This window comes from Coenobita brevimanus, chromosome 75 (genome assembly GCF_032717465.1).
Source record: "Coenobita brevimanus isolate Jiangsu-jjx chromosome 75, ASM3271746v2, whole genome shotgun sequence".
NCBI lineage: Eukaryota > Metazoa > Arthropoda > Malacostraca > Decapoda > Coenobitidae > Coenobita > Coenobita brevimanus.
In genome coordinates, this window is record NC_137028.1 from 1,574,050 (window position 1) to 1,588,834 (window position 14,785).

A 14,785-nucleotide genomic window follows, 5' to 3' on the forward strand; every position below is an offset into this window, starting at 1 on the left:
TGCATGCTTCTTTCTCCTTCCTTCATTCTTCCTATCTCTTCCCCTTTCTGCCACCTCTCCTCCTTTATCTTCCCATCTCTTTCCTACTTTCCGCATCCCGTTCCCCTCACCCTTCCCTCTTCCTTTCCCTCTGCTCCATTCTTTGCCCCCTGCCTCCTTCCCTCCATCTTTTCTTCCCCGTTCTCTTTGCCCCTCTCCTAATTTCTCTTTCATCTGTGCCTCTTATTCGTACCCCTCCTACTTCCAATCCTCTCCCCCCCTCCCAGAGTCCTTCCATCTTCCCGTCCATCCTTTCCTTCCCTCCAGTCCCTCTCTCCCTTTCTTGTTTCCTCCATCCCTCCACCCATACCAACCTGGACGGAGACGAGGGAGCACGTGATGATGACCTGACTCTTGGGACTGATGAAGCCAGGTCGACGGGCGGAGCGGGAGGCGGAGTCGAATATGCGCGAGATGCGGTTGGTCTTGGTTAGGAGGGCGCCGTAGATCATGGAGAACCCGAAGCCCACGCCGAACCTGCCGGGGAAGGTGTGTTTTTTTTAGATGAAGGTAGAGTAAAGAGTTTGGTGTAAGTTGGGTTAAGTTAGACTATCTTGGTTGAGCTTGGTGGGGTGAAGTTAGGTGGCCTTTGGTTTGGTCAGGATTAGAGACCCTACAGAGAGAGATACTGGACAGCCTATGTTTTCAGCTGCTCACTGATTGGGCTGCAGTTTCGTCACCTGCGACGTGCGACGTTCGTTGATAAATAAAATGTCGCGCTAATTGTAATGTGGTATATTATGTTAATTAGAGCTATTGAAGATTTTTGCTTTAATGCTCATCTCTACATGTGGATTTTACCTCAAAGTACATGTAAATATCGAGATTATCACAGAATGATTGAATCGTAATCAGCGTTGCCAGACGTACGATAATTATTGTACATATGCGATAACAAGGGACTGTAGGATGTACTGTACTGTAGGATGGAATGTTGGCAACCCTGCAATGTATACGATAATGCCATTATTTATGTATTTGTGCAATATTTCATTGAAATAATGAGATATTGTTAATTAAGACTTTGGAGGATTTTTATTGAATGATTTATTTGTCTAACAATTCATAAGCATACGACACGAGATCCCGAAGAGGGTAAGTGCCGAACTTGCCACGTGCTACAGACAAACCCATGCGTCGAGTTCATGACCGTGTCTATCACAGACTTAGACTGTGGTGTTTATCGTTCTCTGTGTGAGCGTCGTAGGTCTACCACTATTCAGTTCGCGGTGGCCTGCGGCTGGTGGGAGCACTGGGTTCCATGAGTCTTGTCTGTAAGGGCTGAATTTCTATGGCTGATTCAAGTGGGGCCTTATTTATTAGTTTCCAGATATTTCGCCATTACCTCACTGTGCGGTCATCTTCACTCTCGTCATTTTCTGAAGTTTGTTATCCTTTCAGAGATAATGAATTGTTCTCTAGTCCACGGCTTCTTTTTTTCTTTGTTGGGATATGCTTTCGAGTGTTTCGGGAGGCCTAATATATGTTATTATTTATTTATTTCGTGCATGCGAAGGAAAGGTCAATGTGCATGAAATGAATACTTATAACCAGTGTGCAACTGTAGTTACTCAAGATGGGTTAGGCCAGTGGTTTCCAACCTGTGGGGCGTGCCCCCCTAGGGGGGCACGAAGGGCTGCCTGGGGAGGGGGGGCAAAGGCTTGATAAAGAGGGTAATTATATTTGAAAACAATGAATTATGATGGAATTCTGTAATTTCTAAATATGGAGAAAATATTTCAGATATCAATAAGAAATCTAGGCATCTGAATACATAAACAATTTCAAAGATTAAGAATCTATGATATTTATTGACATGTGCCAACTGTGCCAGTAAAATACAGTATTTGAGAAAGGGGGGCGCAGGGAACGATTCAGTAAGGGGAGGGGGGGGGCGAGAATTAGGAAAGGTTGGAAACCACTGGGTTAGGCTCTGTAGGTAGAATAGGTACTGCCTTAAGTTGCAGGCTAAAAGTTAGTCATTAGCCTATATGATTTAGACTTTAAGTAAAATTACCCTTAGGGAGCCAATGTGCAGTATTCATGTGCGTATATGTAGCAGTAATACGGCCGGACAGGATAAATTTGGGAAAAGTTTTAGTGTACCGTGTACGAAAATTTTAACATGCCTGGTACGGTACATCGGCTTGGGAATTGGCAACGCTGATCGTACAGTGTTGCCAAATTAGCCGAAATTCGGCTAGATCTAGCTTATTTCAATTCCTCCCTAACCGATTTTAATAGCAATTCCTATTAGCCGATTTTCTAGCGGATTTTAGTGGACGTTAGCCGTTTTTTTTTTAGCAGTATTTGCAGATAACGAGTCATTCATCACAAGTGAGTATAATTTATTATGAAAAATATTTGTTTGAAATCTTGGTGAGACAAAATGTTTATCTACTAATGATGATTCAATGAGTTTCTGAGTTGCCCGTTTGCAATTGGCATTCGTGATGTAGACACGTCCAGTATGGTAGCCCAGAGATGCCAGGTTTGGCTTTCCTCCCTTCATTTTCAGGCTTGCGAGCGTTAGAGAGCCAATTTTTTTCAGTAGAAACATTAATTCTGGCAAAGCAGGAGACCCTTTATTACCAAATGATAGGCTTGCTAGTGCTCGCTAGCCTGAAGAGGGAGTGTTGGAATGGGTATAAATCGGCCAAACATGGTATCACAGCCTTCGTTCGTGGCTTGTGTCGTAGCTAGTACAGGCGCCAGTTCTTTGTTGCCCCTCTTAAGTTTAATACGTACAGTACAGCTCAAACACTCCTCATTTGAAAAGATGGGTCCTCAGTGCACACAAACCTATAGAAAGAATTGGGAAACATTGCCAGAATTAAAAGACTGGCTAAGACCAGTATCTAATAATACCAAGAAAGCATACTGCATATATTGTAAATGTGAAATTATTGCAAAACTGTATGACTTGCAGAATCATGCCAAGGCTAAGAAACATGTGAAGGCATCAGAACCATTTTCAAGTGACAGACAGTCAAGAATTACTTTTCCAAAATGCAGTGAAACTCAAAACCAAAAAGTTTGTAAAGCTGAAGGTGATCTCTCATTATTTGTGGCTGCACACACGTCATTTTTAACTGTTGACCACTTAACTGAAATGTGCAAACATTGTTTCTGTGACAGCAAAAGTGCAAGCTATATTAAGTTGCATAGAAGCAAGTGCAAAAACATTATTGTGAATATCTTGGCACCTCACTTTACTGACAGCCTGCGCAATGACATTGGAGATGGAAAGTATAGTTTATTAATAGATGAGAGTACAGACATATCAGTTGTAAAATTACTTGGAGTTACAGTTCGATACTTCAGCCCTGAAATGGAGAAAATCGTTTCAACTTATCTTGGTCTGCTTGAAATTGAAGCTGGAAGTGCACATTGCATTGCAAGTGCTACAATAAAATTGCTTCGTGATTTAAAGCTGCAACCACAGAAACTGATCGGTGTTGGCGTTGACAATGCAAGTGTTAATACAGGCTTGAACAGTGGTGTATGTGAATTACTTAAAAAAGAACGAGAGCTCCCAAACTTGATCATGATTAGATGTGTGTGTCATTCAGTGCAGTTGGCTGTTTGACATTCTGTGGGAGAAACTCTGCCCCGTAACATAGACTACTTGGTGCGTGAAACATATAACTGGTTTTCATATTCATCAAAAAGACAGATTGTGTATAAACAGTTGTTTGAAACGTTAAATAATGGAAAAGAGCCTCTCAAAATCCCTGGAGTATGTGACACTAGATGGCTTTCCATTGAACCAGCAGTTACACGTATATTGTCTCAATGGGAGGAACTAAAGTTGCATTTTCAAGTTGTAAGATCCTCTGAAAAATGCTACAGTGCAGAAACGTTGTATGAAATGTATTGTGATCCAGTTAATAAACTGTACTTGCTTTTCTTGTGTCCAGTTCTCCATGACGTTCAGCGTGTAGTCAAGGCCTTTCAAGGTGAAAGTGTTAATCCAACCAAGCTTCTGCAAGATTTAACTAATCTTATAATATCTACAAGCAACAGAGTGACAGTGCCAGGTGCTAAGGTTGACCCTTTGGCTAGTGATATAAGCTCTTATGTTGATCCTGGTTCACATTTAGGGTATGAGTGTGAGAAAACTAGCAAGGAATCTAAGCTCCCAAATGAGAAAGAAATCAACCTTCGTAGGCGTTGCATATCCTTTGCTGTTAACCTCTGTAATGAGTTAAGATGTAGACTACCAGACAATATCAAAGCACTTAAGAAAATGTCACTTTTCTCTCCCTCTGAATGTTTGAGAGCCATCAAAGAACCGATTGTGGATGTTGCGAGGTGCTAGGCTACACTCCAGAGCAGATTGAAAAAGTGGAAACTCAGTGGCGAAATTTATCATACTTTAAATGGCATGATCATCAGTCAACCGTAAGTCTCTGGATTGAAGTGGGTAAATATAGAGATGCCTCAGACATAAATCCCTTCCAAGAACTTTATGACCTAGCCATTAGCATATTATCATTGCCACACTCAAATGCAGAAGTGGAAAGACTGTTTAGCCAACTAAATATAGTAAAATCGAAACTTAGGAACCGTCTGAACACTACTTCAGTAAGTGCACTTCTCACGGTTAGATGTGGATTGAAGAGGTTGGAAAAATGTTGCTATTCTTACGAACTTCCGGAGACTGTTGTGCAACGAATTGGGACAATGGCAACTTACAGTTTACCTCAGACCCCAGTCACCCCTAGTACTTCAACTGCAAACACAGTGGCTGTTCCACAATCAGAAGAGGAGGAGGAAGAGTATATATTCTCAGTCTAGGAATTCTAATTGGTGAGTAATGCCCAATTTCTAAAGTACATGTAGCCTATTAAATTGACCCTGGAAGCATCGATATAATATATATATATATATATATATATATATATATATATATATATATATAGATATATATATATAGATATATATATATACATAATATAAATATATATATATATATATGTAGATATATATATATATAATGTGTGTGTATATGTAAGATTTGAGGTCTATCTAGCCATTTTTGAGCAGTCTTTTAGCAGATTTTCACCAGCCACAGTTGGCAACACTGATTATGTTGACAAACACAGACTGCATGCAGCTTGCGACTAGGCGATGTTGCTTTTCTTTTCCGTGTGCATTTTTCCCTTACCATTGGTTGATTGTGCTGCATTTGGGTGTAGTAACACTCATTGACCTTTTGTGGGGCTTTTCTGATTCCCTTGTGATCCAGGAAGAAGGAAATTATAGGAAAATAAGGTGCAGAGAACAAAGTGGACATGCAAGTGAGCATCATCGGCTTACCAAGGTAAGTTTTATTTATTTTGCATGTATATGACCCTTTTATGAAACGAATTGTTATATTATAAAGAGAAAGAGGCAGTGTAAGATCACAGGATATTTTCATAAATGATTCGGAAATGGGTATATTGTATGTTGGACCACGTGATTAGCCCCACCAAATTTCAGACTTTCCTCTTTACAGTACTAGCTACGAAATGAAGAGTTTGGTTGGTGAGAGAAGTCCTTTGTCTACATTTAGGCAAAGATACTGTTTACTCTTCATGTGGGGCATTTTAATGGTGGTTGTATAGGACTAAGGCTTACTTGTGAAAAAATAATTCTAGGTTAATGATTAATGGCAGATCCTCATGTGCAACAAAGAAAAAATGAAGACTAACAGATAAAACCTTTTGTTAACTACATTAGTTATAAAAAAGGAATTCTAGTGTACCGGTATCTCTCCACTGCTGTATCAAATCTCCATCCAAAAGCAGAAGCAATCTGCAAGACCTGTGCCGATTTAATTTTGAGTAGCTCTTCAGTGAGGGAAAAACTCAGTGTAGCTGTACTGGTTAAAATTTTCATTAAATGTAATAACTCCCCAAATGCCAAAATGTTGCCAGCTCATTATTAACATCATATTTTAAACCAAGATATCACTCATGCAAAAACAATATCCAAGTAATGAATACCAAAAAAAAATAATAATAATGATAATAAGAGTAGCGCATACACTGCACTCATTGGAAGAAGTACAAAACCATGCACAACACTTTGTAACCTACTGTGATAGATAATACTGTTAGGTTAAGGAGCATTATGCATATACAGTAAACACCCAATGCACTTAAAATCTACCTACTATATTGGAGCTACTGTATATTTGATGAGTACATGTGATCTCTATTGTACAGCACCAAATGTGGCACTAGCAACCATCTATGTTACATACTTCAGAGTCCCAGTAACATAAAAAATATAGTATTTTATACATAAAACTCATTTACAGAAGTAGACCTACAATTGTGTGGGTCCATACTCTATAGACTGTAGGTTATGAAACATGAGTAATGGTGTATTTTATATAATTTTTTCTTATGTTGTATGACATGTTTTGTAGCATGATGAAATTATATTACCATATGTGTTTACCTACACAGTCCTCACATTGTAAATTACTGTGATGCTTTCATTACATAGGTGAGGAGACATGCAATTACAATAGCCACTGTAAATCAGTGATTATACTGCATTGGGTAGTATAGGTACTGTGCTTGGAATATACGGTATCTGTTATACGGTACTGTATATATAATATAGTATTTATTTTGCTCTGGTGGAAGTTGTGATATCCATCCAACCATCCAGCATCCAATCCTTTTAGCCCCATCATTTGCCTATACATATCAAATATTTTACATAGATTCAGTTTTATATGTTAACCATTTGGCCTGCAGTACTGTAAGATAAAAATTTTTGTAAAATGCACATTATTATTATGACGGTTTTGTCGTGGCTGAAATACTTAATACAGTATGCAGCCATTAACTAGCCTTACTGAATGTCATTTTGTGGGAGAGAGATACAGTACTGCATAGCCCAAGCCTTATCTTTGTAACATTGTAGCTGAATGTTTTGTTGAAATAAGCAGTGCAGTACAATAGTAATTCAGTGTGAGGTAATCATATACTGTAATCATAATATGGTACGAGTTCGGTATAACGTCACTGAACGGGCATATTTCCCAAACTGATGTTGATTTTTACTGTGTGAATATTCAAAAGAAAAACAATTTTCCTCTAATCCAGATAGGGAAGTAACCCTAGATAATATGCCAATGGGAACCACTTTTCCACAACTATGGATATTAAGAACAATCTCATACAGTCAACCAAAACTCAGTTTTAAAAACCTTTGTCAAGATGTGTAAACACTGCTGGTGTTAATGATCTTGTCATGTGGCAGGTCGTTTCTGATATTTACCCCTTCGTACACAATGATGTGTTCGGCGTCATTAGGGTCTTTCCTCGTAAATGCACAGTGACGCCCTTAGCATCAAAAAAACATAAAAAATTCGCCCCCCCAAAAGTTTTTGGTCGATTTGCATCATTTTTTGAGACATCATAGCTTGCCCGGCTCATGTCAAAAGTAATGAGTTGGCAGCAGTGGGCCCCGATACCCGCGACAGCGCATACAGGTTTTTCAGTACCAAGTGAGCTGTCAGTGGGGAAAGTAGTGCACGGTCCCTTGTCCCTTTAATTCTCCTCTTTTACCCCCGTCCCGGCCGTGCGACATATTTCTCTATACCAGTAGTACATATGTATTGTTTTGGGGCACTATTGTGATTAGATTTGGTGTTTGCAGTAGGAAATTAGGTGTTTGTGAAGCGTTTGTGGCCATTATCAGCTGTTGGATCAATGAACATTGTGCTACTGTTTTTAACCAACTACACTGCCTCTACCCTGCACCAAATGTGAGTATTCATTAAAAACAGTGACAGTGAATCATGTGAATATAGTGTGCAATACCTGGTGTGCAAGGAAATAGTGAAATATGTGCAGCAGCTTAGGGGGAGGTGGGAAACTGCCCTACAGTCATGACATGGCGTGAGTACACTGTAGTTTTATGCATTTTTCTCGAAAACTGAGGCATAGGAGAAATCTGATTACCGTATATCATGAGAAAGCCCATGAAATTCTGCATAAGATGGTGAAATAAAAACATAACACTGCCGAGAAAAGTTTTTCGCTAGATCTTCCTGAGTAAAAACTCTGTTGTCTGTCAGAAAAAGTTTTTACTTTCGCTTATTACTCGAAAATCATACCTCATATCAAAATGCCTACTACTCCATTCAAAAGCTAATAAAATTCACATTCAAATGATTGTATAACATGTAGAGATATGTTAGTAAACATTCGAGCTATGATGTTGGAGGTGAGATGAATGTTCCTGAATGTTTATTCACACCACCCTAATGTACGTATAGTGTTTTTTTTTTTTTGCTTATCGTGTAGAACAAACATCGACAAATTGGAATATGTAGGTTTTGTGGCAAATAATTATGTTTGGGTGGTGAAAATAAGCTGAGAATACACTTTTTTGGAGCACGCGGCGGGCGGCAGGGGGAGGGGAGAAAGCCTTCGAGTCGTGGAACATGAAACTTATTGAAACTTACCGTGAACGAAAAGGTTTATATGCCTAGAAATAAATCTAGCTAAAGCGAAGAGAAGAGTCTAACTTTTTCTACAGCTTTACGTTTTAAGAAAGCACCACATGTGCAAGAACAGAATCACAAATGTTAAAAAACGCCCTGTAAAATCTGAACAGTTACGTGATCTGATGCTATCTTGCAGCGATCACTATTCTTTATATGATCTTAACTCTTGAGTGTAATCCAGCAAATACCCATTTGCTGCACCAACATGGCGGCTGTCCAGTCTCTCTTTCAACAGGGTCTCTAGTTAGGATAGGATAAGTTTGGTTGGGCTTGATTGGATGAGAATTGGTTAGTTTTTTTTTAGGCTTGGTGGGGTGAGGTGAAGTACGTTAGGTGGGGTGTTTGGTTAGGTTTAGTTGCTTAGGTCTGGTAAGGTGAGGTTGTTGGGTAAAGATAGGGTAGGCTGGATTAGGTTAGGTTAGGTTGATTTAGGTTAAGTTAGGTTGGTTAGAATAAATCAGAGTTACGGTAGATTAGGTCAGGCTGGTTAGCACAGATTAGGTTAGGTTGGTTAGATTTGGTGGGTTGAGGATAGATTAGGTCTGAGTTGGTTAAGCTGAGTTGGGTTAAGAAGTTTAAGTGGGATGCAGTTAGGTTGAGTTGGATTAAGTATGCTTGAGCAAGTAACCCTAAGTGGAATGAGATTAGATGAAGTTCGGTATGATTGGGTTGGATTTTGTATTGTAGAGATGGGGGTAGAATAGGTTCCTCTTTTAACCAGAGAAAAAAGAATCATCCTGAAAGCTTACAAATATGGTTCTCTTCAGAGAAAGTTGAGCAAACGAGGGCCAAATACTTTTTTATACAGTGGTGTATTCCTTTTCCCATTTATATTCATACCCAGCCCATTGAAAAGGTATATTGGGTTAGATACTCCTAACTCCTTCACTGTGATGACGCACTGGGTTAGTTTAGTCATGTCACTTTCAGAAAATTTTACTCAGACTTGATGAAGACCCGCCGTATTGAAGGGATATTGGGGAACATATTTATTACCTCCTGTTCGAAAAGCCTCTCCTAAAGCAAAATAAAACACTTAGAAGACAGTAAGAACATATAAGACATTCTCAGGTTGATGTGGTTAAGACTGACAACAATGTGAGAGGTTATGATGGAGGAATGCAAGACGGATGAGGATGACGGATGGAATGAGAGGAATGGTAATGGAAGGGAAGGAGGAATGGGCAGACGAGTAAGGGGGAGTCGTGAGAGAGGAATGAAGGCAGTTAGCATAGTACAGAGGACGGAGTGAGGGGAATGGAGAGACGAAGGGAGATCTGGATGAGCCTAGGTATGAGTTAAATTGCGTGTGTATGAAGGAAGAGGGGGAATTGAAGAGCACAGAGTGAGAGACCCATAACGGAAGAATTACACTACATGGAGGCCATAAAAAAAGTACTCTGACGAAACGTTCACACACACACACACACACACACACACACACACACACACACACACACACAATTTATATACAGCATTCAACATGGGTCCATCCATTGTTAATGTACAGAAACGGTTTAATTAGAAACAATCCACTTTTTCTTTTTACAGTCATTAGCCTTGCCTCTCGCATCATCATTTTATCTACCAAATGAAGTTTATTTTAGCAAGAGTCACGTGAGTTGGAGTGTATGTAATACGTGTGATGTATTGATTGGTTTACACACGCCTTTTTATCGACTGCCCGACCTAATGTACACTTCCTGTTTAACCCATTGAGCCCGGGGATTTTTTTTTTCTTTTTTTTTTTGTGCTGCTCCTGTTGATTTTATTCAGCCTGGGAGAATTTTTACCAGCTGAAGAGGATAGATGTTGACTTATTAAACCATTTCAGTACGATAGGCCGTTTATGAGTTGGATAAATCGTTAGGTTGCAGCAAGATTAAGCTAAAATTGACGTTAACTGGATTCAAGGAGTCAAAGGTTATGAAGGGGACAGTGATCCGTATGGTTTAGGGGTATTTATGTCGCTAGAAAATCAACCCACTCCCATCAGTGATATGGGTACTGGTGAAGGCAACGTGGAGGGGATAGGAGGGAGGGTAATGATGAGTGCTGTAAGAACTGCATGTGAAATCATATGCTGTTAAAGTGGAAGTGTTAGTGAGTGAGAGAGTCTGCATATCCCGTCGTGAGAAACGTAATTGGATATGACCGGCCATCTGAGAAGACATGCATGGGTGGAATGCCACATAAAGCTGAATTTTAGCCGTGTATAAATGAGGGTAAGAGCATAGGCAAGCAAACTTATGTACAAGAGAGAGAGAGAGAGAGAGAGAGAGAGAGAGAGAGAGAGAGAGAGAGAGAAGACAGCAAAACAGGGGCAAAATTCATAAATACAACTTTAGATGACTTCACAGACAGGACTCCATCAGAGAGACAAGATGGTTTCCGGTCTGCTTCGGAAATCTCCCACAAAAGAAAATCCGTGAAAAGAAAGCCATGCAAGCGGGATTTGGGGGCTCGATCATCGGTCATAATTGCGGTAATCGGCGGGCTATTTCAACAAGTTTCCACCATGCGAACAATGGGACGCAGTCAGAGATAAAAAATTTGTCTTATCGTGCTTTGCAAATGTGACTCCTAGACCAAAAGTGTGTGTTGTGTGTGTGTGTGGGGGGGATGTTGTGTTCGTGTGTGTGTTGTGTGTGTGTGTGTGTTGTGTGTGTGTGGTGTTTGTGGGTGTGTTGTGGGTGTGGTTGTGTTGTGGGTGTAGGTGTTTGTGTGTGCGTTGTGTTTGTGGGTGTGTTGTGTTTGTGAGTGTAGGGTTGTGTGTGTGCATGGGGGGCAGGGTAGGAAGGAAGCTGATATTGGGATAACTTTGATCTCTCTTACGTAGCCCATCTTACGCCAACAAACATTATTCTTACTTAATTGTTTCAGCAGAGATATTATGTGGAGTACGATTTCATTCCACTCAGCTCCACTCCACATCACTCCTCTCTACTCTCCACCCCACTGCACACGCCACGTCAATTACACTTCATTCCACAGTCTCTTGCACACTCCACTCCACACCCCGCTCTATACTCCACGACACTCCACTGAACATCCCATTGCACACTTCACTCCATTCCATTCACTCCACTCCACTCCACTCCACTCTTCTCCCCTGCCTCCTCACTTCGTTCCCCTTCAGTCCGGTGACAAGGCGTTTGTGACAGCCAGAGTGTCCAGTTAGGGAAGAAGGAGAAGGAGGAGGAGGAGGAGGAGGAGGAGGAGGAAAGACAGAGGAACAGCAGAAGTAGATGAAAGGACGAATTCTACAGGTGAAGGAAGGAAGAAGTATTAATAGTAGAAGAGGAAGGAAGGACATTCAGGAAGAGCAGATGCAAAAGAATGAGAAATAGTATAAGTGAAACAGAAAAAGAAGGAAGTAATTAGGAATGATTAAGAAAGTGATGGAATATGAGGAAGGAGACACAGTAGGTGCAGAGAAAGAGACAAGGGGAAACAAGAGGAGGAGGAAGAGAAGGAGGGGGTGAACTAGTAGAAATAGGAGGAAGGAGAAAAGAGGAATGGCAGAAAAACGGAACTAGGAGAAAGAAGAGAATAAGTTGTAGTAGGAGAAGGAAGAAAGTAAAAGGTGAAAATATAAGAAGAAAGAATGAGAAAGAGAAACAGAGGAGTGAAAGGGAAGAAGAAATAGTAAGGGAAGGATATAGAGGGAGAGGAGAACTAGGAAAGAGGAAAAGGAAAAATAGAGAGGTAGAAGAATTAGTATAAACAAGAGTAGAGTTAAAAAAAAGTATGACAGCGACAAGAAATCGAAGAAGAGGTGGAGGAGGAGGAAGATGTGAAGGAGGTGGAAGAGGAGAGGGAGAGACAAAGCATGATAAGTGGGGGAAAGAGAAGAGGGGGAAGTGGTGAGAAGAGAAGATGGAGAAGCGGAGAGGTATAAGAAAATGTGGATGAGGAAGAAGAGAAAGAAGAGGATATTAGAGGAAGAAAAAGATTAAGAGAAGAAGGGAGGAAAAATTACGGGTAAAGGAGAGAGAGAGAGAGAGAGAGAAGCCAGGAGTGTGGCCTAAAAGGGAACTGTGAAAACATAGAGTGTTGGTGAAGAGGACTCACAAAACCCCTCACTTTTACCCTCTTACTTTCTAATGCTTTCTTATTTTCTCATTTTCATACTTTCTAATACTTTCTTATTTTCTTACTTTCTTTATCTCACATTCACTAAAACTGCCTTTCTTTCTCTTGCTTTCTGTTCACTTTTATCACATTCAGTTTCATTCTCACTCAGTCCAGCGCACTGTCTATGTCTCTTCCTGTATCTAATCTATTCAGTCCATAGCCAAACGCCACAAGTGAATTTCCACCATGCCTTTCTGTCATCCATCATCAGGCTGCCCAATCTCCAACTCACACACCCCTCACTCATACTCATATACCCCCTGCAACCCACCGCCGCATTTCCCTTACTGCCTCATATCCTCACAGACTCACCGTATCTTCACTGACTCATTACCTCTACTGACTCACATCCTCACCGACTCACAATGCGACTCACTCATCAACTCATTGCTCCATTCATTACCAACCCCTGATGAGATCTGGGCGAAGGGAGCAGTGATTAGTGATTCCTCTCTTTCTCTCTCTCTCTCTCTCTCGGCACTAATGTAATCCCTCTCCTCACCCTCCCCTTATCCTAATTAATCCTCACTGTATCCTCTTCCTATCCTACTTAAATCCCTAGTTTATCACGGCTTATCTCTCTCTAATCTCGAACTCTCAGTCTTGGTATGCTCGTTTGTTTAATCCGACACTGTATAACCTTTTTCATTTTTCATCCTTGTATTTTCCAGATTGTTATTCATTTCTGTACCATAAGAGAGACTTTTAGAGACATTATTTTTCATTTTCTTTATTCCCTTCAATACGGTGATGTATATTGTTTCATTCTTGACGAGACTATTTTTATTTATTGTAGGAGAGGAACTTTTTATAATGAAAGTTCTTGATATAGCCAGCAATAAACTCATCATTAGTGGGGTTCCTTCCTAAGAGTCTTTGAAAACAGAAATAGCAGCATTTTAATATTCCAAAGATAAGTGCCAAGCTAACTGCTCTTTTGCCATTCCTTCCTATTCTTTTTCTTTCCAGAGACAGCAACAGATAAAAGCAAGGGTCCCTATTGTTTTAGCATTTTTTAGCACCACAAAGTCTATATTTCAGTGTCATTCATACTTCCGCCAGATTATCATTTTTTTTTTTGTTTCGAGGGGCATGCGAAGGGAAATGGCGTGGGGGTAGGGGAACTGTTCTTTTTTAACACCTGAAATAGAAGCAGTTATAAAGCAAGAGTAAAATTATTGGGCAAATATGTTACTTAAATCCTGAAATATTAACCAGTGTAAAAGTAAGTGCCCTTTATTTGTAAACATGAAAAGACAACAGCTGCAACGAAGGGTAAAGGCTATTTCTCATTTTAAAACCTAGAAATTGCAACAATCTGAAATAAACCCGCAGTGGAACCGTTCCAACAACACCAGTAAGTTTGGACAAGTGGGGCCGCAGCTGGTGTTATGATGTCACACACACACACACACACACACACACACACACACACGCGGACCCAACTGCACAACTCCTAAAAACTTGACACGCTTCAGAGTTTAACCTCACCCAAGACAGTTCTGAGGTTTTCGTTCGGTTAGGTGCTTTCTGCAAACAAACTAAATAATTTGAGTTTTTCGTTCGGCTGGGCACTTCTGAGGTTTTCGTTCGGTTCAGCACTTTTTGTAGATAAACTGAATAATCTGAGGTTTTTGTTCGGACAAGTACTTTCCGCCCATGAACTAAACAATCTCAGGTTTTCGTTCGGTTAGGCATTTTCTGCTAACAAATTAACCAACTGATATAATTATCTACCAAAATTCCTAACATGCGATAATTTTGCACATCGGCCTACTCGTAATAATTATAATAATATTAATATACCGGTACTAAACAAGATGTTAAAAAAAAAAACTAATATATTGACTCATAAGCAAATTGCACAGTCTGCCAAAAATTACGTCAACTCTAGCTACATTATGGAAGATATTGCTGGATGGAATTCCACCAAATTCTGAATAATGATTAAGGACCATCAGAGGAAAGTGCCGGTGATTAAATTTTGGCGAAAGAGCATGAAAGGTCAAAGTCAGGATAATGAAAAACAGGGAAGGGGACGCTGCTGCCTTGGCGGAGGTATGAGCTCTCTGAGGCTCGTGTCATCCCTCG

At 40.2% G+C, this 14,785-nt stretch overlaps 1 protein-coding gene across 1 annotated transcript in view; it reads right to left on the bottom strand.

Moving 5' to 3' along the window:
* Nucleotides 1-14,785, bottom strand: part of mGluR (metabotropic Glutamate Receptor) — a 350,025-nt gene that overhangs the window by 30,311 nt on the left and 304,929 nt on the right. Inside the window, exon 9 of the mRNA XM_080278811.1 lies at nucleotides 354-516. Within this exon, the coding sequence (XP_080134937.1) occupies nucleotides 354-516 (163 nt within the window). The remainder of the gene's footprint in view (nucleotides 1-353; nucleotides 517-14,785) is intronic.